Source organism: Leopardus geoffroyi, chromosome D4 (genome assembly GCF_018350155.1).
Source record: "Leopardus geoffroyi isolate Oge1 chromosome D4, O.geoffroyi_Oge1_pat1.0, whole genome shotgun sequence".
In the NCBI taxonomy this organism is placed as follows: domain Eukaryota; kingdom Metazoa; phylum Chordata; class Mammalia; order Carnivora; family Felidae; genus Leopardus; species Leopardus geoffroyi.
The window spans coordinates 86,990,989-87,013,662 of NC_059342.1; the positions used below are offsets into that span (position 1 = coordinate 86,990,989).

At 57.7% G+C, this 22,674-nt stretch overlaps 2 protein-coding genes across 36 annotated transcripts in view; one reads left to right on the forward strand and one right to left on the reverse strand.

Moving 5' to 3' along the window:
* The window catches only part of DNM1 (dynamin 1), a 44,004-nt gene extending 38,162 nt beyond the window's left edge, over positions 1-5,842 (forward strand). For 6 of the 24 annotated variants that reach the window (XM_045467529.1, XM_045467534.1, XM_045467535.1 and 3 more), the window contains 3 exons: positions 669-910; positions 1,278-1,493; positions 4,558-5,842. In XM_045467529.1, coding sequence (XP_045323485.1) covers positions 669-910; positions 1,278-1,493; positions 4,558-4,630 — 531 coding nt within the window. In that variant the 3' untranslated portion in view covers positions 4,631-5,842. Of the gene's footprint in view, positions 1-668; positions 911-1,277; positions 1,494-2,199; positions 2,202-3,613; positions 3,651-4,557 lie in introns of all 24 variants that reach the window. The other 18 variants (XM_045467541.1, XM_045467540.1, XM_045467530.1 and 15 more) reach the window with 15 other exon arrangements.
* A 651-nt stretch (positions 5,843-6,493) lies between these two features.
* GOLGA2 (golgin A2) lies at positions 6,494-22,568 on the reverse strand. Of its 12 annotated transcripts, XM_045467516.1 has the most exons (27): positions 22,433-22,565; positions 20,811-20,933; positions 19,764-19,844; positions 17,617-17,733; positions 17,284-17,327; positions 17,100-17,163; positions 16,640-16,699; positions 16,369-16,449; positions 15,521-15,559; positions 15,172-15,234; positions 14,992-15,085; positions 14,791-14,897; positions 13,549-13,607; positions 13,114-13,255; positions 11,910-11,999; positions 11,695-11,802; positions 11,364-11,451; positions 10,275-10,612; positions 9,883-9,996; positions 9,051-9,296; positions 8,898-8,973; positions 8,610-8,698; positions 8,171-8,353; positions 7,978-8,080; positions 7,788-7,894; positions 7,553-7,706; positions 6,494-7,459 (listed from the first exon to the last, which is right to left on the reverse strand). In XM_045467516.1, the coding sequence occupies exons 1-27, from the start codon at positions 22,478-22,480 to the stop codon at positions 7,233-7,235; spliced, it is 3,045 nt and encodes a 1,014-aa protein (XP_045323472.1). In that variant the 5' UTR covers positions 22,481-22,565; the 3' UTR covers positions 6,494-7,232. The 12 variants fall into 12 exon arrangements, with proteins under 12 accessions (XP_045323472.1, XP_045323475.1, XP_045323474.1 ...); XM_045467519.1 differs by lacking the exon at positions 17,617-17,733; XM_045467518.1 differs by lacking the exon at positions 16,369-16,449.
* Between the last annotated feature and the right edge of the window lie 106 nt (positions 22,569-22,674).

Below are 22,674 nucleotides of genomic sequence, written 5' to 3' on the forward strand. Positions count from 1 at the left end.
CAGAGTTGAGAATTAAAGGGATAAAAAGAACAGAGTAACGCAGTGCCTGGCACATAGTAGGTGCTCAGCACATCACTGAATAACGAACGAGTAAGTAAGACACAGGCCTGTGGCATAAAAAACCTCAGTGCCTCTCCGTGACTATCCCAGAGCCTGGGCCAGGTAGCACCTGCGGAGTTTAAGGAGAACATTAACCACCCCCCAACCCCCTACACACACAGACACATTTCATCCCATCCAAACACACATTTACACCTGTCACTCAAGGGCTCAGAAAATTTAAACTGTCATCCACCTTATTTTGGCCCAGTGGAGCATGCAAGTCCTTGGACAGGGTGCAAATGCCCCATTTTACAGATGGGGAAACTGAGACCGAAAAAAAGCTGAACAACTAGGTGTCCTGGTTGCATGATAGGCCCTGGGAGCCCTCCCCAATCTCTGACTTTGAACAGGTCACTTTTCCTCTCTGGACTATCTGAGGAAAGAGCAAGGACGGAGACGGGGAAGTGGCGGGCGGGGGAGATCTCCGAGTTCAGGTGGCGGCAAAGCCAGGACACTTCCCTCTCCCCCGGCCCCGAGTTCTCAGTCCAGCGCACACACCACGGCGCAGTCAGCGTGGTACAGGCGTCAGAGCCCAGCCTGTCCTCTCTTCGCTTCCTCGCCCGCAGACGAAGGAATTCATCTTCTCGGAGCTGCTGGCCAACCTGTACTCGTGCGGGGACCAGAACACACTGATGGAGGAGTCGGCGGAGCAGGCGCAGCGGCGCGACGAGATGCTGCGCATGTACCACGCACTGAAGGAGGCGCTCAGCATCATCGGCGACATCAACACGACCACTGTCAGCACGCCCATGCCCCCGCCTGTGGACGACTCCTGGCTGCAGGTGCAGAGCGTACCGGCCGGACGCAGGTACCAGGGCCGGCCCCCACGGCCCCAAAGCCCCCCAGCCCGGGGCCCGCGGGAGGAGGGCCGGGACCGGGCAGTGGCGCGCCCGCGTCGCCGGAGCGGCTCCCACCTGGAGCAGGGGGCGGGGCTTAGAAATGGGCGGGGCTTGTTGCGGGGCGGGGCTTGCCGTGAAGCGCTGGCTGCGGGGCTGGGTGGAGCTGGAACTTTAGAGCCACCGGAGGCGGGCCTTAAACTCCGGGAACGAGTAGGGCGGGGCGGGGCGGGGCTTGCGCGCATGGGCGTGACCGGCACGGGGCTGGGGGCGGGGCTCAGGGTGGGGCGGAGCTGCTCATCTCTCCCTTCCTTGTCTTCCGCACCCTGTCGCCCGCAGGTCGCCCACGTCCAGCCCCACTCCGCAGCGCCGAGCCCCCGCCGTGCCCCCAGCCCGGCCCGGGTCGCGGGGCCCTGCTCCTGGGCCTCCGCCTGCTGGGTCCGCCCTGGGGGGGGCGCCCCCCGTGCCCTCCAGGCCGGGGGCTTCCCCTGACCCCTTCGGTCCTCCCCCCCAGGTGCCCTCGCGCCCCAACCGCGCCCCGCCCGGGGTCCCCAGGTGAGTAGGGGCTGAAAGCGTCGGAAGAGACCACCGGGCGGGCGTGGCCGGGAGGGAGGTGGGGCCAGAGCCGACCCCCTCCATCCGGGGCGCTTCGGACGTGGGTGCCGGAGCTACGGGAGGTGTGGCCGAGGGCTGGCGGAGCCTGCCCCCCCCCCAGGGAGCGCTGAGTCCCGGAGGTGGTCGTTTCTGCGGAGGGGGCCGTGGGACTCATCCCACCTGCCCCCTTCTTTCCAGCACTTGCATGGCGCTTCCCTCCCTTTTCACTTCTCTCTCCCACTGTTGCCTACCTCCTCCTTTCTCCTCGCTCTCCATTCCGTCCTCCACTTCTCTCTCCCAGCCCCTAGTGACCCACCTCACGTCTGGGGATTTGAACTCAGATCTTCTCCAGATGTGGAGTTTGTTCACTTACCCTCAGGGCTACTCTGATGCCCCCCTTCTGAGTCCTGACTCTGAATTGTCCCAAGGGGGGTGTCTGGCCTCTGGCCCACAGCAACAGAGGCCAGGCTGTGACTGTGACCAGCAAGGTGTGTGTGATGTGTGTGTGGGCGTGCACACGAGTGTGAGTGTAAGAATGGCACTCAGGCACGGGGCTAGGACGCCGAGCAGCTGGGAAAGGGGACTGGGAGGGACGGGGCAATCTAATGGCTTTCTTCTTTCCCCCTGCCCCTACCTGGCCTGGACCAACATGGTGGGTGGGGGGCAGCAGTGGGTGAAAGGCTGCCCCGTCCCCAGAGATTTCCAGGGAAAAGAATTCTACTTCATCCCTTGGCTTTGCCTTCTTGATTCATGACCCTTTTTCAAGGAAGCTCGTTCTGATATCTCAGTCCGTGTTTCCACTGGCCACATTCTCTGAGGAAGAGCACATCAGACCAATAGCATCCACCTGTGTTTCCAGATGGCTGGAGGGTAGGACCTAGCCTTCATGGGTCTGGTTTCCATGAACCCCAAACGAAGCAGAGATGGGACTTGCTTCCACGGTGCTCTGATGACCAAAGCAGATGGGTAAAGCAGGCAGCATAGTATTGGTCAAGAGCGCTGGACTGGAGCCCAGAGGTTCTGGTTAACCCTGTGCTTGTAAGCAAGTCACTTTCCCTCCCAGGGCCTCAGTGTCCCTTCTACCACATGATATTTAACATTCTGCCTTTCTCCCAGGGTTGGCGTGAAGATGGAGGGAGAGAGACAGTGACTGTAGAGAAGCCGCATGAGGTGCAAATGTGGCCGTAGGGACACTTTGCTAACTTCCCTGGGTGTTCAGATTCTTAAGGGAATTTGGCACGCCCAGGTGCGCGCTGAGGTGTGACATAGGGGAAGAGGAAGATCTGGCACCTGCTCTGACTCCAGTCTTGCCAACACACAGGAAACACTTGGCAAGTCACGGCCCTGCCTCGGGGAAGAGAACAGTCTGGGAAGCTTCAAGACAGCTTGACATGGGGGAGGTCCGGGGGCTGACTGGGATAAGACTCAGGTGGTGAGAAGTCAGGGGCATCTGGGTATGGAGCGGTGGTGTGGGCGAAGGTTTAGTGGGGATGCATTGAGGAGAGCCGCTGGCCAGAGGAGAGTGCAGACGGAATGAGGAAGAATAAGAAAAGGTTGCCCTGAGTACAGTGGGGCAGGCTGCAAAACCTTAAAAGTTCACAGAAGTTTGTCTTCTTGAGGCTCAATGCTGTGGGGACTAGGGAGCCCTGGGAGGTTCTTGGGCAGAGAAATGACAGCTGGACCCTGAGAAAGCAAGACCTGTCCCTTACGGAGCATTGCAGGTGGCCCTCTGAGCACGCCAGGCACGAGTGTGCAGGGAGCTGGTGCAAACGCCTCCTGTGTCCGGGCGAGCTTCTGTGTTGTGACTCAGCCCGCGCGTGTGCTTCAATGTGCCGAGTGGCTGCATGCCCCGGATCCGTGCTGCACGTGCCGGCCAGTGAGGGTGCTGGGCAGCGGGAGGCGGGGGAGGTGTGTACGTGTGCGTGTTGTTTGTGGGCATGTGTCAGCGTGCGCATGCGGGGCCAGGGGGCCTCACAGCATGTGTGTGCACGCCCGGGCGTGTGCGTGTGCGTGACCCCACCCCCCGGGCCTGCCCCGTCCGTGCGTGTGAACTGCCATGTTGATTTCGTGCTGTCTTTCAGAATCACTATCAGTGACCCCTGAGGAGCGTCAGCCACGGTAGGTACATACATGCCTCTCTGCCTGCTGCATGAACGGTGTGTCTGCCCCCCGCTGCACCAGCTCCACATTGGGGGGCGCACCCGGGACCTCAGAGCCAGGCTCCCCTCCCTCTCCCTTCTGCAGCTCCAGACTTATTCTTTCCTCTTTCTGTCCTTGCCGCCAGCTGGCTCTCTCACCTCCCTTCTCAGCGAGCCTCGGGACTCAGTGCCACTGCTCAAGACCTCCATGGCTGAGCCTGGGGAGCTCTTGGGACAGGCTCCGCACCCAGGCTGGCAGACATGGGTGCTCTCTGGAGCCGTCAGGGAGGGCAGAGAGCTCACGGTTTATGGTGTAGAGGCAGGGAACTCGGAGGGGGCGGGCGTCGTTGTGCGTGGGGCTGGACTCAGACAGCCAGAGGCCTTGGAACTTCATCCTGGGGATGCCACGCTCGTTCCCCCATCTGAGCTGTGCTGTTGGGGCAAGGAGCTCTGGGAACCGAATCCACGATAGGGCAGAGGAGGTCGGAGCCCCATCTCCTCTATCAGATAGCCAGCGATTGAGCAGCAATCTGGGGCCAAGGCTCTGGTTATGTGCCGATTTCTGAAAGCTGGAGGGCCCTGTCCACACCTCACAGGTGAGGCAGGGTCACACGGCCCCTTCCCCTACCTCCTTGGTGTTGTCACGCCTGTGAAGGCACACTACAAACCACAGCGTCCTCGGCCCTAGACGAAGCACCACAGCCCGTCCACGGGCTCGTGGGCTTGGGCCTGTTACTCCTAGGGGTGACCTACACTTTTCAGCCAAGGGGACAACAGTGTCCACTGACCTGAGCCTAGTCCCACCCTGTCTGGGCCGCACATTCACCCAGCGACCCGCCTGTCACTCTGCCCCTGCCGCTGACTCTTGCTCTTCTGCTTTTCCCCAGCAGGAAGGGCCCAGCCTCACCTACGCGACCTGTGGTCCCCCGACCAGCTGAGGCTCCCCTCTTAGACTTATAAGCCTGTGGCCAACTGGCATCCGGCTGCCTGACCTCCCTGCCTCCCCAGGGTCCCTTCCGAGGACTCCGGGCTTTCTGCCCGCCCAGAGGGGTATCCAGTGCCCCCTCCAGCCATCCTTTTAGCTTCGCCCTCCTGGCTCAAACAGTGTTCTTTCTCCTGTCTCTCTCCATGAGGACTGGTAGCTGTGGCCACGGGGCACGCGGCCCCACACTCCAAGGCTAGGGGTGGCCCTGGGCCAGTACGTTGGAAGACAAGGGGGCCACAAAAAGAGGGAAGGCAGAGGGGCCGAGCATGTGTCTGGAGCTGTGGGTGCACTGCCTGGTGGTGTATGAGAGACCAGCGTGCGTGGCGGGGCGGGGGGGGGGGGGCTGCCTTGACCTCCACCCCAGACCCTGGGGAAGCTGTGGCCCCCATTCATCTCCAGTTCTCCCACCTTCCCTTTCTCATCTCTCTCCTCCATTCCAGAACCCTCGCCCACACCCGCAGCTTCCTTTTCTCCCCCTGCCCTCCCCTCCTGCCCCACCGGGCTTGGCATTGCTTGCCTTACCAGTTCTCTCCCTCCTTCTCTCCGTTCTCTCTTTGCTTTCTCTCCAACTGCCAGCCGATCGGGTCAGGCAAGTCCATCCCGTCCTGAGAGCCCCAGGCCCCCCTTCGACCTCTAACCAGATCCCTCTGTTCCTCGGAGACCTCCCTTTCCAAGCCTGCCTGGACGGCTGTTCTGTGACTTGACAGTGGCTCCCCAGCCCCAAAGCCTCCCCCTTCATCTGTGACTTAGTCTGTTGTAGTGGTGAGCTGACACATCCAGGCGTGATGTTGGTGAAAACTTGTGCCCCCTCTGTGGTATTGCTCCTACCCCATTCTATAAATATCTATAAATATTCATATATATATACACACACACACACACACACACACACACACGGCCGCCACAGCCTCGCCGCTAGTGTTGGGAATCAATCACCATGCTGTCCCTGAGGAGTCTTGTGGCCCAACTACAAGGGAACACTGTCACCCTGACATCCCCCTCTCCAGCGTGTGCCACCTCTGATGAGCCTCCCCATCATGCCCAGCCCGTGGACAGCCACCTTTCCGTCCCTCCCCCAGTCGAGCACGGGGGTGCCATACTGGCAGCTGTGTGGTTCCCTGACTACCACCAGTCTTGCTGTCTCTTGGCTGAGAATAAAACCCATTTCTGGACAATGGGAAACTGTCCTCTGTCGGCTTGTGTTCTTTGTGGAGTTCAGGAGAAGGTGAAGGCTTAAACCCTGGGATGCAGGGGTGGGGAAGGGCCCAGCCATTGCTAGTGTGCTGTGAGGAGTGGCAGAGAAAGGCCTCACCCTTTCCCAGGCCTACTGGGAAAGCACCGGGGGGCTCACAGGTCCTTATTCTAGGAAGCCTGCTCTGCCCACTAGGGGGGCAGGGCCACCAACTCAGCCTGGAGGGAGGACTGGGGGCACTGGCACGCACTATGGAGGGACGGGACAACAGGCCACCAGAGGGGCAGGGTGACGCCACAGAAACTGCCTGACCTGGAAGTCGGCACTCTTGAGTGCTGGGACCTTGCTTGCCCCTCCCCAGGACTGGATCAGGCTTCTGAGCCTCTTGGCCATTAGGGCAGGAGCCCCCCCGCCCCCACCTTCGAGTCCCCCTGAGATCCCCCAGGCTTCCCCAAGCAGCAGGAGGGCGACAGGGCTGGACCGTCTCTAACAGCTCCTTTGGGCAGGTTCAGACACAGCGGGGCTTTGCACAATCCAGAAGCCTGCCGTCTGCTGGCAGGACCTGCTCCCTGTTCAGCACCCACAGCACAGACCCCAGGACCTAGTGACCGGTGACTGGAAAAGAGGCAAACACGAGGCCGAGCGGTATGGCTAAATCCATTTATTCTGAGATAAAAAGCAAAACAGGAGTCGAATTACCCCTGCAGGACCCCGTCCCCACCCCCTTCCTCTCTGTCCTAGGCTATCAATAAATAAGTTTCCCTATATTCAAATATTTAATAGAAGTTTCTCCCCATTTGCCAGTTCAAACCTCTGCTATGGTACAGGGGCTGCCCTATCCCCAGAATATACAAAATGTTACACAGATAAGTATGTACACTGGGGAGGGAGCTGGGGAGGAGCCCACCCCGCCACCAGCTTACGCCTTTGCTTGGTCTCAGTTAGCCCTGACATCCCAAGGCCTGGGAGAGTGCTGCCCAGTCATCTAACTGGACAGTGTGGGGGCCACTTGTGCCCCAAAGTGCCTCTGAAGAGAGGATGCATGAGCCCCTCTGAATGAAGGACTACCTGATGGGGGCGAGGAGGCCACCAGGGAGCCCCTGCTCCCCAAAAGAGGCAACCTCCTAAATAAACTATATTTATTGAGCCTCTGGCTCTTTGTTTTTCCGGAACTGTGAACAGCCCAGAGATAAAGATACAGCCGTTGCCAAGGTGGCAAGGGGTCTGCACATATTTGTCTCCCTCGTTAGGGGGTTCATCATACCCCTCTCGAGGGTCTTATCTTGGTAGTCTAAGGATAAAAGGGTGGTCGGGAAGGAATGATAGGGTGGTAGGGACAGGCCCCCAGCCCCACTTGTCTAGGCTTTGTGTGCTAGTGTTAACTCCTAGACCACCGTGATCTTCACCTCGTCATTTTCATCGGCCCGGTAGAAGAAGGGGACACAGGGGTTGTTGCCCAAGCCTGGGCGTTCTCGGGGGTTCTGGATCTCACACAGCAGCTGCATGATCTGCTGAGCGGTGGGGTTCTCAGCTCCAGTGTGGCGTGACAGGGCCTCTCCCTGGGGAGGTTCCGCACTGTCACTGTCGGCCAGGCTCACTTCTCGAAGATCATCTTCAGGGAGAGAGAGGGGCGGGGCCCTGAGCGCTGTGCAAGCCCTCCCCCACCGCCCGCCCACCCGCCCTCCCGCCCGCGGGCTCTACTCACCACCCCGGCCACTGGCAGCGCCAAGCTCTTGGGCTGGGGGTGCCGTAGTGGGTTCCCCAGCAGGGTTCTGGGCAGTGGCCAGGAACTTGCCCTGCCATTCATTTCGCTCGTCCACCAGACGGAGCACCAGCTCCTGCAGCTCCAGTAGCTTCACCTGGAGGGAGAGGTGCTGAGCCCCAGCTCTACCCCGGCCCCGCCCCGCCCCCTCTTTGCTCCCGGGGGACGGAGGGCCCACCTTCATTTCTTCTTTGTCCTGAGCCAGTCGGCTGATGTACTCCTCTTTCTCCCGGTGCCGCTCCTTTAGCACGGCCCTCTGGTTCTGGTAGAGGGTAATGTACTCTCCTGCGGGGCAGACCGGCTGACGCTCAGGCTCTGCGAGCCCTCACGGAGCTCCCCCGACCCCGGGGGCTGGCCAGCCCACTCACCTATGGTGTCCGTCTCTCCAGAAAGCTGGATGCAGCGATGCTCCAGGTCCTCCACCCGCTCCTTCAGATCCACCTTCTCCTGCATGAGCTCCAGGAAGCGGCTCTGCGGCCACGGCGGCGGGGGTCAGGGCTCGGCAGCCCTCCCTAGCCATCTCCGCCCCCGCCGGGGCCGTGCCGGAGCCGATTCACTCACCTGCAGCTTGTCCATGGCCACCTGGAGGGCCTGGTGGGTCTCCCCAGGCACGCTGTCCTCGGTGGTCCCGGGGGCCACCAGGCGAGCCAGGCGCTTGCAGCGCAGCCTCTGCTCCTTCAGCTGCCCGCGCAGCCGTGCCTGCTCCTCCTCGGCACTGGCTAGGGCCGAGTTACAAAATGCCACCTGCGGGCAAGACGTGTACGCGTGCGCCTTTGTGGGGGAAGCTCGGGACGAGCCGGCGCCGGGGAGGCAGAGAGGAGCTCCTCTCACTGCCTCGGCGGGCACACCTGGTGTTTCGAGGATGGCGTAAGGTCGGACCACCGGCTCCCGGGGGAGGCTGGGGGTCAAGAGAAGCCGAGGGGGGCAAACCAAGAGAGGAGAAGGGTGGCGGGGGACCCCAGAGGGAGGCGGGAAGGTGGGACGGGGAAGGGCCGCTCACCATGGCCTCGCGGCTATCTAGGTCCTCCGGCATGCTCAGCTTTGGCGGGGCTGCCTCCTCGTCCTTCTCCTCACCGTCCAGTCCGTCTCCTGTCGAGGCAGCCGGAGGGGCTTCAGACAACCCAACGGGGGAGGTGGAGCGGGCAGGGGAGGAAAGCCGGGCTCTGCCCCACCTCCCAGAGCAACCTTGGGCCAGCGCGTCCCCGGAGGAGGAGGAGGCTTCGCCGCCCTGAAGTCCCCCCTCCTCCTGCTTGGGCTCCGTCCTCTTCCCTGGGCAGGTCCTGCTTACCTTCCTCAGGCATAGCCATGAGGTTCAGCTGCGCCTGGAGCTGCTGGTTCTGCTGGGTGGCAGCTTCCAGGCGTCCCTGAGGGGCCAGGAAGGAGTGAGAAGGGATACAGGCCGCAGGCCCTCCCCGGGGGCCCGGCGCTCCAAGCCCCTCACCTGGGTCTCCTGTAACTCTTGGCGGGCCATCTCGGCCTCCGCCTTGCCCTGAACTTCCTCGTGCTGCAGCCGGTCCATAAGCTGCGTCTGCAGCAGCACCTGCTTTTGCAGCATCTCCTTGTCGGAGGCCAGCTGCTGAAAGGCGGCCACGTGCTGCTGATAGGCCGCCACGTACTGCTGCAGGTGGCTCACGTACTGGTCTCGCTGCTGCTGCAGGCTCTCGGCCTCCTGGCTCTTCAGCTCCACCTGCGGGAAGACCCTGGGAGTGAGGCAGGCGGCGGCCTGCAGATTCGGAGCCGGGGACCGGGGAGGTAGGGGCATGGCCTGGCTCCTTCACTCCGGGACCTAAGTGACTGCCCCCTGGCGCAGAGCCCCATGCCTCCCTCACCCAGCCTCACACCTCCTGACAACCTTCTTTCCATTTTAACTTTAGTGGAAAATCAAAGCGCGGCCCCCCCTTAAGGGCATGGTCGTCATTTAACCCTCGACACCTCTGTGAGCAAAAGGGTCATCTCCCTTCTAGATTAAGGAAACTGAGGCTGAGAGATGAGAAGTGAAGAGTGACCACTGGGGTCAGAAGCCACAGCTGAGTCCAAGAAGCTTTCCCCCCTCACTGGGGGCTTGAAGGCTGTAGCTGGAATGATGACCTTTGGCCCAGGGCTACCCACTTCTCAAAGTCAGGAGCAAGGAGCCACGAGGAGCTGTGCTCAGAAGGACTCTGGAGTCACATGCCCCCGCCACCAACCCCAGGCTGGAACCGCGGGTCCTGGCCACGCCCCCCGCTCCCCGACCCCCCACCCCCCCGGGCCTCCGCAGCTGACGCAGGGGTTACCGTCTCCTTCAGCTCCGCCAGCTTCTCCTGCAGCTGGCCCAGCTTCTTGGCCAGCTCCTTCTTGACATGCTGCTCCGACTGCAGTGCGCTGGTAATCTCCATATTCTCGTTGCTCTGGACGAAGAGAAGGAATCGGCGGCTACCCAGTGTGGTTGGAGACCCCAGAGCTTGGTGTCTGCCTCCCACCGCTCAGGGAAAGGTGGAGGCAGGTGGGAAAATCCCCCCACCCCACTCATCTGCGCTCACAGGTGCCTGATTGGCACCATTTCACGTAAGGTCCGTACCCCGCCCCCCCACCGGCCCCATTTTACAGGCGGGGAGACAAAGGCCCGGAGAGGTCAAGAGTCTTGCCCGGCACCAAAGGACTCAGCCAGGGAGGAAGGGCTGCGCACCAGCCTGACGAAGCCATTCTGCAGCTCAGCCAGCTGCTCCTTGAGCTCACGGTTCTGGGACAGCGCACGGCTGATGGTGGTCCGGTCATTCTGCATGGTTTCCAGAATCTGCTTGCGCTCCTCAGCCTGCTCCCCCCAGCACTCGGCGGCCCGCTCCAGCTCCAGCAGCCGCTGCTCCTGCTCCCAGTTCAGGCGGCTCAGACCTTCGTTGTCCTGCACCTGGGCCCGCAGCTGCCCTGCCAGGTTCTCCAGCTCCTTCTGCAGTTGTTCAGCCTCCGCCTGCAGTCGCTCTTCCACCTCCGAGGGCCCCGCTGGAGCTTCCTGGGCTGGGGGGGCCTCTGCGGGGGGCACGTGGTAGACGCTTCTTATCCCTGTGCCTTCAAAAAACCCCTCTTTCTGGCCCGCAGCTCCTAGTTTTGTTTTGTTTTTTTTTCTTTTTTAAAGGAGGCTCCACGGGGCGCCTGAGTGTCTCAGTCAGTTGAGCGTCCGACTTCAGCTCAGGTCATGATCTCGCGGTTCGTGAGTTCAAGCCCCGCGTCGGGCTCTGTACTGACAGCTCAGAGCCTGGAGCCTGCTTCGGATTCTGTGTCCCCCCTCTCTCTTCGCCCCACCCCTGCCTGTGCTCTGTCTCTCTCTTTCAAAAATGGATAAACATAAAAATAAATAAATAAATAAATAAATAAATAAATAAAGGAGGCTCCATGCCCAGCAAGGGGCTGGAACTCACGACCCCAAAATCGAGAGTCGCACGCTCTACCGACTGAGCCAGCCAGGCGCCCCTTGGTCCACTGCTCCCAACTGGGCTTCCTCACCCCAAACCTTGGCTTCCTGACCAATAATCCCTCACACTCCTAGGACGCGCAATCTTTCCAGACACTTATGAATAGAGTTCTTCACGTTTTTATGCTCAAGACAACTCTGGGTGGTTGACAGTGGGCACTCAACCCAGACATGCCAACTCCTGGTCCAGACCTCCTTCTCTTGGCCACAGTGCCCTTCCATCTGTCCGCCTTCCTAGAGCATTCGAAGGCATCCTCACTGGCCCTCTGACACCAATCCTGTTCCCCTACCACTCCGGCCCCAGCTTACCTATCTGTTTCTTCAGTTCAGCCAAGCTGGCCTCCAGCTCCTGCACCTGACTCACGCTGTGCTCCTTCTCTTCCTTCAACTGCTGCATCTGCCCAGAGCACAGAAGGGATGGACATGTGGGGGGTGGGGAGGGAGGGATGGGCATGTGGGGGCTGCAGAGGGAGGGACGGCCAGGCAACCGTCGCCCTCTCCACCCACCCCACCCCCACCGCCCCCGCAAAAACCACCCAGCCACCTCTGGCTGCACACAGCAAGTGACAGGCTTCCCATTTTACTGACGCCCCGAAAAATCAAATGACCTAAGGTGGGGGGGCCGAAGGTCACACCTTACCTTTTCAGACATCTGTTTCATCCTTTCCTGCCAAAAGGCATTATCCTCTTTCAGATTCTCTACATACTTGTCTCTCTCCAGCTGCATATGCTTGAGGGTGTCTTTCAGCTGCAAGAACGGGCACAGAGGTTAGCAGGGGCAGCCACGGGGCCTCGCCAGCTCCTGCTTGCCTGCGATCATCCTGCTTCCACACCCCTCGCCCTGCAAGGCCTCACCTGCCCCACACGTGTCTCCAGCCGTGCCCGTTCTTCCAGGGCCTGCTGTAACTGTTGGTTGCTGTCGGGGGGTTTAGACCCACTAGAAAACTGGAGAGCAGAAAACGAGAAGGTTAGCGTTGGGAAACCGGGCTGCTCTATGCAGGTTCCCGCAAACGGGTGTGTGCTAGGATAACGTGCATCCACATCGATGAAGAGGTCCACCCTCACGTCATTAGTACTACGTCCGCAAGCCTCATGTTTACTGAATATTCATTGTAAGTGGCCCTCTGCCTCCCAGGCCCATCAACCTGGTGTTCATCCTTCCAGATCCTTTCTGGCTATAATGATTAAGGCTACAGAGTGGTGCTTGTCCCAGAGATGGGGTGTTCAGGTCACAGAGGACAGGCATCCATCAACTCCGGAGCAAGCATAAGCCATCACTTTTTCTATCTCCAGCAGGCCATTTGTTAGACTGCCCATCACAGGAATGGGCACAAAGGAGGCATTCCAGTCATACTGGGTGGATGGATGGGTGGATGGATGGATACAGAGCTCTGTATGCTGCCCAGGCCAGGCCGAATCTGCAGACTCGTGTTTTGCTCTGGAAGACTGACTGTAAGAGGAGTCCTGACAATTCAGGTCCCATCCAGAAGAAAGCAATCAGGAGGGTGACAGACCGTGGGAGAAACAGTTGGGGCTGTTTCGCTAGGAAAAGATCTTAGGGAGGACAAGGAACCTACGCACACTCCTTCTCAGAGTATCTGAGGGTCTGTCTTGGGCAAGAGGCAAGATTTTTCCTGTGCGGATCTGGAAGGAAGAGCCTTGCCGAAGGAAGTGACATGAAGGCTGAGTGTTGCTCAGTGTGAAGAAGCACTGACAAGGGGAAGCTCTCTGACCCAGGCACCCTGACGACCTGGTGGCCCAGCCTCCGAGAGGAAGCAGACAGACGCATGGGCTAGAACTGCCTTGTTATCGGAACTATCATCTATACGACAATGGTTTTCAACCGGGGCGCTTTAAAAAAAAGCAAAAATAAAAAAGCCCCATCCCTGAGATTCTAATTCCACAGGTCTGGGCGGGGCCCGATTTGTAGATGCTTTATCAATGTCTGCGGCAGGATTCTATGGCAGGAGCAGAACGAGAATGCAAATCTTCCAGCTCCTGGCTGGAGACAGCAGCCCCAGATGGATGGGGCCCCAACTCCCTGGGACTCTGGCCTCACCTGCTGCAGCAGGAGCTCCGACATCTCCAGCTTCTTCTCCAGCTCCTGCACCCCAAGCTGCAGGGCCTCCTTCTCTTTCATACAGACACGCAGCCTCTCTTCCAGCTCCGAGTTATGCTCCTTTAGGTCCTCGTTGTCTTTGCTGTAGCCACGGGCAGCAAAGAAAGGTACGAGTAAAGAACGGAAAAGAGCGCTCTGGTGATCCACCCACCACCCTCACCACAGAGCCACAGAACAGTGGCGTCGGAAGGGACCCGGGGATCAGGAGTCACAAGTGGCAGGCCAGAGAGAAGACAGGAGCAGCCTGAGGCCACGGCCTGTGTTGATTGCACAGCTGGGCCCAGAGCCTGGCTCTGCATCTGTCCTAACCCATATGCCCCCCCCCCCACCCATGTTCCTGTCCCCCTCCCACTTCCCAGCCCCCAGCCATCCTACTTGTTCTTGTATAATTCCAGTTTGAGGGCATCTCGCTCTTTGGTCAAGTCCTTGTTGTGCTGCAAACACAGAAAGGCGAGGTCAGGATCGGGCAGGCAGAAGGTGCGTCTCGAGGACTAATGGCAGCACAGGGACTCCTCTAGAGCTGTGCTTCTTCAGCCCGCACCCGCCCTTGACATTTTGTTCAAAGCATTCCCAAGCCCATGTTCTCATGTGCCTCGGCTAAGAACTCGGTAAGGGTGGGAGAGAGCCACAGCTGGCTAGCGGAGGCCCACACAGGGCAGGTAGGACTGCAATCGTTATTACTAGCGGCACCAGCACTTCTGAACCTTTACTGGGCACTTTACTGGGCGCCGAGCTAACAATCGCACTGAATCCCCGCGATCACCGCCTGGGGGAGGCATGGGTGCATGTCTGTTTTACAGGTGAACAACACAGTAGCACAAGTTAAGTCGTCACCGAGACAGAGCTGGGATTAAACATCTGATTCTTCACCCATTTTCTCCCTGGGGTGGGGGAGCAGACACAAGGAGGAGAAGTGAGTTTGCATCGTGATCCTCTGTTCCTTTTTCTTAATGGATGGTCTGTTCACACAGCTCACCACCCAGAAGGACAGAGGTGACATGCCTCCCAGCTACTCTGTTTCTCTCCCTGGGTATTTATACATCCTTTCACACACTTCGTATCTAGCACACACACCCTTCTCCCCTTCCTGTACAAATGGTAGCATACTAAAAGTACTGTTCTAGGGGCACCTGGGTGGCTGCATCAGTTAAGCATCCAACTCTTGGTTTCGGCTCAGGTCATGATCTCAAGGTTCATGAGATCGAGCCCCAAGGCAGGCTCAATGACCACCTGGGACCTGCTCGGGATTCTCTCTCTCTCTGCCCCTCCCCCACTGGCACATGTCTCTCTCAAGAACAAACATTAAAAAAAAAAAAAAAAAGTACTGTTCTGTACCAGCCAAGGTCCACAGCCCATGGCGGGCAGGGCTGGCTCTCAGCCTCTGGGCTCTGCATTCAGTGCTCCCTCCAGAAAGCAGCTCCCACCCCTGCCAACTCCCTCAAGTCAGCCAGCTCAGCCCCAGGTTGCTTTTAATAACCACACAACTTTAAAGCAGCGAGAAATGGCCCGTGCTGCCTTCTGGGCAGCAAGACACCCCATCGTACAGAAGGGACCTTCAGGCCATTCCCCTGTCAGGGTAGCTGCGCCTCCAGTGGATGGGTCAGCTGCTGGGCTCACCTTGTCCACCTGTTTCTGCTGTGTAGAGACAGCAGACAGCGTGCGCTCCAGCTCTCCTACGCGCTGGCGGGAAGACTGCAGGCGACTAGCAAGATCTTCAGACTCTCCTGGAATGACAGAGTTCGAAGTGGGACCCAGGAAGGAATCCCACCAAAGCCCTGCCAATGTGCCGGGCTGAGACATGGGTGTCTAGACTCCTACCTGCTTTCTGCCTGACTGCCTGCTGTGTATGGACCAAGGCTGTATGTAAATCGGTCTTCTCAGACACCAGAATCCCTATGGTCTGGATGTGAACCTTTGGGAGGGAAGGGGAAGCAGTAGTGAAGGGGAGGAAAGGAAGCGTTTCCTGGGGGGTGGGAGGGAGACCTTGACACCACACACCTGTAGCTGTTCCCTTAGAGAACCCTGTTCCTTCATAAGCTTCTGCTCAAACTCCTTCTTCTCCTGCAATAAGGACACAACATCCCTGACTGGGAGGAGGCAGAGTTGAAACAGCAAAAGACACGCTCCTGGAATGCCACCAATGGCCCAGGACAGGCCCAACAATGAGGCCAGATTTGGGGCCCGGCGGGGGGGGTGGCGCAGCAGAGGGGTAGGGCAGGGGTGCGGGAAGAGGGGACCCTTTATTTCTCCAGGCTGGGAGCAGACCCAGATGAGAATGGGCCTCTACAACTGAATCCTCCCCAAACCTATCCGCCACGTAATCAGCAGACAAATCATGTTACATTACTTTTTCCAGTTGATCCAAAGTTTCCTGGTGCTGTTGTTTCTGTGGAGAGAGTCAAAGGAGGGTGACTGAGGCTGTCCCCCTTTTACTACCCTCCCCAGACCAAAACGGAGGGATGGGCAGGGGCCAGAAATGGGTTTTAAAGGGAAAGTTCATGGGGACATGAACTGACAGACTCTCCTCAAGCTCCCAAGGAAAGAGACCTTGGGTCTTGGGTGGTTTGCCTCACATCTACACAAGTGAGAGTCTGAATCCAGATACCCATGAAAGGCCAAGGACATAAACCTCTAGAAACGGGAGCTGAGAAACGAGACTACCCTTCTGCCAGCTCGTGGCTTGGAAGGGTGCACTCATTCAGCAGATATTTACTGAGCATGTACCATAGGCCCCGTTCGGTTCTTAACAGCAGGGATATGGGAATAAAGGGCCCTGATCTTCTGAGCTAAATCGGACAGACTCGGACACCTCGAATTCTACCTCCTCAGGAAACTGAAGCCCACAGAGGAAAGGTGACTTGTCCGAGTTCAGAGACAGAGCAAATTAGGGACTGAGTCAGGGCCAGACCACACCAGTCAAGCCAGTGCTTCCTCCAGAGGCAACAGCCCCGGGGCAAGTGGGGAGAGGACTCGAGCAGGGGTGTCTGGAGAACAGAGAGGGGGCAAAGAGGACAGCCACAGAGAGCCATGCTGCATGCTCCGTGCTCCGGGGTCCCTCCAGCTGAGACCTAGGCCCCCCAGCACCCCACTCTCCCTTGGCAGCAGGGGCCCCCAGCCCCTCTCTTCAGAGCCCCAGGGGAAAACTAGAGCCCCAGGTTGGCAGCGTGAAACCAGGGGACCCCACTGGACTCTTACCAATTCCTCTATCTTGCTACTGAGTTGTTTGTTTGTTAGATTGCTGGAGTCCAGGGCTAGTGATAGCTCTTGGTACCGGCTCTGAGGCGCATGCAGAGGAGGAGGAGGAGGAGGAGTTGGACGAGGGCGGGGGGAGAGGTAGAGAGAGCAGTCATTAGGGTTGGGGGCTGTCTGGGCTGTCTCAGCTGGCAGAGGGGCACCCAGCCCCCGCTGTGGGAGGAGGTGGGGGCTGGCCTGCAGGATCACTGGGCCGTGGTCCAGGCCAACTTACCTCCAGATCCTTTATGTTAGCAGAAGTAGCCAGGCCCTCCCCATTGATGTAGGATGAAGACTAGGAGACACGAAAGGGCTCACATGGAGACGCGCGCTGTCCCCCTCGGTGCCTAAGCTCTCCAACTTCCTGTCTTGCCCAACAACTGCAAACTTTTCTAACTTGGCAGTAACCCCTTTGTACCAACTCCTCCTGGTTCTCATCTCCCCCTCCTCCATCCCCCTCCCAGGCAGCTCTCACTCTGTGCTTTCTGCAGCAGGATCAAACGAGGTAACCAGCCTCGAGGCCCAACCCCTTCATTCGGGGAGCTTCAAAGAGGACACTCAGAGGAACTGTGACGAGCTACACATCAGCCAGCAGGCCAGCTCGTCCCAGGCTCTTCCCTCTCTCCACCTCTGTTGCTTTCTATCATATTTTCCCTCCCCATCTACTCCCCTTTGGGCTTCAAGTTCTGGGGTACCTCAGACACAAGACCATTGAGCTGCTGAGAAAGCTGTCGCAGGCTCTCGGTAGATGACAGACATCTGCGGATGAACATAGGAGTCAGGGGTGTAGGAGGCTCGAAGAGAAAGAGGGGGTCACGGGCAGTGGCCCACCCCAACTCCCTCAGCCTAGGGACCGCTGCCCCCATAGGAGTTACTCACTTGCTTTCTTCCATGAGAAAAGGTTCATTTTTTGCATCATGGGTCTGTTAGGGAAGAAATGCATGAGGTAGTCACTCAATTTCTGGTAAGACCACCCAGGGATGGGGGCGGGGGGGAGCCAAGCTCATTCTGACAACCTTCCATCTTCCCAAACTTCAAGGAAAGACCTGGTCTTGGCCTCCCTCACTTCAGTCCTCAGGAAGGGTGCTTGGCTCTAGAAACCAAACTACCTGAAGAAAGGGGACGAGGGCCCAAAGCAGGTACGGTCCTCTGAGGAGGAGCACAGGGCGAACGTACAGTGGGGTGGCAGGCAAGGGGGGAGGGGGCACAAACCTGAGTTGATGCCATGCTAGTGACACGGGGGGGACTAGCACAGGGGGAAGGGACACCGCCAGGTGACACGGTGTCATCAACAGTTGGTGCAGCAGGAGCGGCGCGGTCTTTGGGCGCCTGTCACAGAACAGAGCAGGGGGTTAGGGGCCATGCAGGTAAGAAGGTGCCTTGCTGCCATGGATGCAGGGGTACAGAGCGGGCAGGACAGGGATTGCTGTGGTCAGAGTGACAATCGCACATGCTGGGAGCCACTCTGGAGCGTGGAGGGCCGCTCTGCAACCTTCTGGATGGCCAAAGCTCAAAGCAGGGTATGCATGACCTCCTTCATGAATACATGATGGCTTTGTTCTCCCTGGAGCTCAGCACGAGACAGTACCAGGCTCTGACCTTGGCAGCCACAGCAGGTGGAAGATAGGTGTGCCCAGTCAGGGAGGAGACAGGCACGGCTCTTCCGGAACGCCAGAGTGACCCTCACCCTGGGCCCCTGCTGGGCAAGAGGGTGGTGGTGATGGAGATGTGGTCAACGCCACCCTCTGCCTCCTTCCTCTCTTGCTCTCTTTTCCTCTCCCCCCCTGCTCCCCCCAATCACTGGCCATGTTTGCCTTATTCAGGCCTTTTCTGGGAAAGCAGCTGCCCAACTAGAAGCCTCACCCTATGCCTGCAAGTAAAAAGAAAAACATGGCCACTACCCCCACCCCAATCTTCTGGCTCTAAAACCAAGAACCAACCCGAAAAGCCAGAGGTAAGATGTCTACCCTCTGATTCTTGACATTCTGTAGAACAATCCTGGGAGTGGGGACAAGGAGCCATGGAGAAACCACTTCCTCTTCCCTACCTGGACCTACTTGCTTGACCAGAGCCCCACCCAGACTCTTTCCAGGCTCAGGCCTGACACTTAGTCCAAGCGTCTGGCCCCTAGAGATCTCATGTCCTACAGGCCAGATGAGCAAAGAGATGGGGAAGATGGCTGACAAATTCAAGTTTGATGAGGGGAGAGGACTAGGGAGCAAAGGCCCAGCCAGTGAAGCCAGCAGGAGGAGGCCATGCCTCCTGCAGGGCCCAGGGCTAGCTGCTCTCTGGACCCATCGCCCTGGCCTCTGACCATCCACCCCTACCTCCCTCCTTAGATCAAATGCTGCAGAGCCTGGGGAGCTGAAGATGAATCATTTGCATGTTTACTGTCCATGCTGTGACCTTTGACCCCGGAACCTGGTGTTGCCATGCCAACCTGTTCAGGGAACCTGGGTTCCCAGGGATCCCTAGCACTAAACACAAGAAAGTTCAGAAGAGGACAAAAGTAATCTTCTGAGGACTTAAATATATATAACACGACAATCCTGTGAACAACCAGGTTATTTCACACCATTAGGTCTTGTAGCTAAAGTCTGGAGTGTTTAAAAAACACTGTCCACCCCCCCAAAATGTCCCATTGAAACTAATCTCTCCATGATTCCCCATTTCTGGAAATGCTGTCAGCTCTGTCCAGGACCCTGCAACCACAAGCCTGCATTGCGGGAACAGAAAACCAAAGTGGGAAACAGCTACTGAGACTGAGAGGGTTTAAAAAACGACAAGCAGGGGCACCTGGGTGGCTCGGTCAGTTAAGCTTCGGCTCAGGTCATGATCTCACAGCTCGTGAGTTCAAACCCCACATCGGGCTCTGTGCTGACAGATCAGAGCCTGGAGCCTGCTTCGGATTCTGTGTCTCCCTCTCTCTCTGCCCCTCCTCCACTCACGCTGTCTCTCTCTTTCTCTCAAAAATAAGTAAACATTAAAAATAATAAGACAAGAAGGATCTGGGTCTTCATTTCCAGGACCACAGCAGGATACAGACACGGAATCGTAGAACTCAGTGCAAATACAAGCTTCCAGACTCCTCTAGGCCTGTACTCCCTTCCCCATGCCCCTTAGTGGCTCCTCTGAGCCCATAAGGTATGTCTCACCTTCTCCAAGATGATAAAAGATGTGGGGGAAGGAAAACAAACCCAATCAACCCAGCAGGTGAAAAAGCAGACATGAACAGGCTGAGGGTTAATGACAGCAACATAAAATAAGCCAGAGGCAAAGTATCCCCCAAACCAGAGAAGCCTTGGAGCATGCACAGCTGGGAAAGAGCAAGCCAGAGACGGGGCTCGGCACTGCCTCACCTTCCACTTGTCCAATGGGGGGAGCGCTACCCCATTGGAGCGGTTAAGGTCGGACACCAGCACCTTCAGAATGTCCTGAATCTACAGGAGGCGAAAAGGGAGAAACAAGGGCAGGGGGAGAGAGAGAGAAAAGTGGCTTAGAGAGAGGTGAGAGAGTCAGGGAAGGAAGAAGAGATGGGGTCACGAGAATGGAATGCTGGAAAAGAGAGGCGGGAACGAATCCATGGCCCGTGCCGCCTTCCCAAACGGCCACCTGGCGCCTCGCAGAAATCAACGTGCACAGAGAGAAAAGTCCCCTGAAAGATGCAGTGACACAGAATGCAGTCACCTGCCCGATGCAGCTGTTTTCTGAATACATCCGTGAGACCCTCTCCTCAGGCCCAGGATGCCGGGGAAGAATCTGACAGGAATCTCATCTCTGTTTTAAAAACCAGACTGCCGAGGGAAGGGTTCACTTGAACAAAGGGGGCTCCAGCTAGAAGTCTGGAAGACACTGACCTGCTCCAACAATATCATCTTAAAGATGAGGCCACTGAGGCCCGGGGGAGGAAGTGATTTTCCTGAGGTCTCCCAGCCAACAGGTGGCAAAGATGGGACTCAAAACCCACTGTCTCCTGACCCAAGTGCTTGGGGCTCCCCTCACCACACCCTGGGCCTCTCTTGGTGCTTCCTAAGGGAAGGCTGTGGTGGCAAATGGCTGTTCGCACCGCCTGGCTTCCCCTTGAAGCTGGGGAGGAGGAAAGTCACCCCATCAGTCACACAGCACCACCCTTGACTGAATGTTTACCCCGCACAAGGCCCTAGACTAAGGGATTATTCTAAAAACAACACCAATCATCTCATTTCAGTGTCACAAGTGTAAGTCAGACCACAATGACCCCAATTTTTACTGACGTGGAAGTATATCCCCAGCAGGGACAGGTCTCCAGCAGAGGGACAGTTGGATCCAAACCTGTACCTGACACTTTCTCCACAACCTTCATCACTGCCCTTTACTACCCCTCACGTACCCCTGTGCCCCCGGAAGCCTGGCCAGCCAATACTCACATCCTCAGGAGTGTGACAACCATCACCAGTGGCTGTCTCAGGGTTACTGCCATTTTTAATCTTCCTTTTCTTCTTCGCTCCTGCAGGAACACCAGGGCTGTTCTTCTGCTGATACTCTCTCAACTGCAGCAAGGAAAAGCAGTAGGACTCGTGAGAACCGTAAACCCCCATATTCACATCCAACTTTGTTGTTTACAATATACTCCACTATCCGCCACCTGATTTAATGCCACCAGCAACCCGACAAGATGTTGTAATCCTTAATGACTGCAGAAATGGATAGGTAATGGGGCTTTAAAATAAAGGGGGGGGGGGGTGGGCAATAATGGAATTTAAACCCGGTCTTCTGCCTCTGAGTTCTGGGGTTATGCTACAAAATCAGCAGGTGCCAAGAGGCAATCCCAGAGGCACAGAGGTGGAAAAGTAAACATCTGAAACATCTGAATAATCAGACATCAGAGTCCATTCCTGCACATCTGTCAAGGCTGCAGACTGGTATTTCTCAAACTTTTACACCAACAGACCCTGACGGCAGAAAGCAGTGAAGACACACGCCTGGTGAATTTGGAAACACAACAGAACAAGGGCAACCCAAGCACCATTTCAGAGAGAAGTCTATTATAATCTTACAAATCTATGCAAATGTCATCCCTAGGTGTATTAACATAAAAGGATTTTTCTCAAGAGAATTAAGCAAAAACTGAGGCTTTGGTCCCATATTTATCCTGTGGCACTCAGGACACTCCATGTTCAGATGATGATTGGGGGAAGGTTCCCAGCTGTGAAGTTCAGTTTCCAGAGATCTGTTCCACAGAGGGTAAGCAGATCTCACTCCAAAGAGCAGTGATTAAGAGGCACTGGTTCCAGAATCATAGGAAATTAAAATGTGAAGTAGAGGATTTAGATTTAAAATGTCAGAAGTCTTTCTGAACAGTAGAAACCTAGGAGGATACCAAACTAAAGGAAACACATTCTCCCCATTGTCACCAAGGTGTTATCAACGTGTCTCGATCACTAGTGAAGTCAATGTCTAAGGATGGGGTACAGTCTAGTAAGGGCGCTTGAAACCCCTCCCACCTAGGTCCTACAGTCCCCAGTTCCCTTCAAACTGGAAATTTGTGCCATGACCAGACACCAGAAAGGGGATGAAAACACAGGGGGACTGAGTAGTTAAGATCAAACACCAGGCTCCTGGCGCTAATGACAGTTCCGAGGGGGACTGTGACGTAACTACATTCCACTCCTCCCTACCGACGCCCGCGGCTCCGCTCCGCGGTGGGGGAGGGGAAGGCAGGGCTAGGACCCAGGTCCTTGGAGACCGGGATCGGCCCGGGGAGCCCAGGTCGTCTGGTTCTGGGTGGCAGAAGGCGAGAGCCGAGCCCGGAGTGGGGAGCCCAGGGAGTCACTGCCCAAAGTCACCCAGGGGCGACGGGAGAGGGCGGGGGCTGGGCTGCCAGGGGGCGGGACGGGCTGAGAAGACTTTGGTGGGGGGGCGGGGGGCCGCCAAGGGGCGCCGAGGGGCTCTCCCTGTGTGCCTTAGGGGCAGCACAGACTCTGACCACCGCCCGGCCGTCGAAGGGGCCTTTGGCTGGGTCAGGGAGCCGCGACTCGGCACGCTTTACCTTTTTCCTGGCCGCAGCCAATTTGCTCTGTCGGGTTTCTTCCGACATCACGGGAAGGGGAGGGGGACGGGGGGGGCCACATCATCGCGATCCCAGCAACCACTGCGGAATTGCTCCCGGTAGTCACTGCGCAGATGTGATGGCCAGAAAAGGAGGGACGGGGCGTGTCTAGCTCCAGCTGGGTGGGCGTGGCCTCAATCCTCCAATCCTATTGGCCGACAAGAGAGATGAAAGGGAAAGGG

Coding starts and splice junctions, on each gene's coding strand:
- GOLGA2 (XM_045467515.1), bottom strand. CDS start 22,480: ATGTCGGAAGAAACCCGACAGAGCAAATTGGCTGCGGCCAGGAAAAAG. Junction 9,997..10,274: donor AGAATGGCTTCGTCAGGCTG/GTGCGCAGCCCT, acceptor CTCTTCGTCCAG/AGCAACGAGAATATGGAGAT. Junction 8,699..8,897: donor CATGGCTATGCCTGAGGAAG/GTAAGCAGGACC, acceptor CTGCCTCGACAG/GAGACGGACTGGACGGTGAG.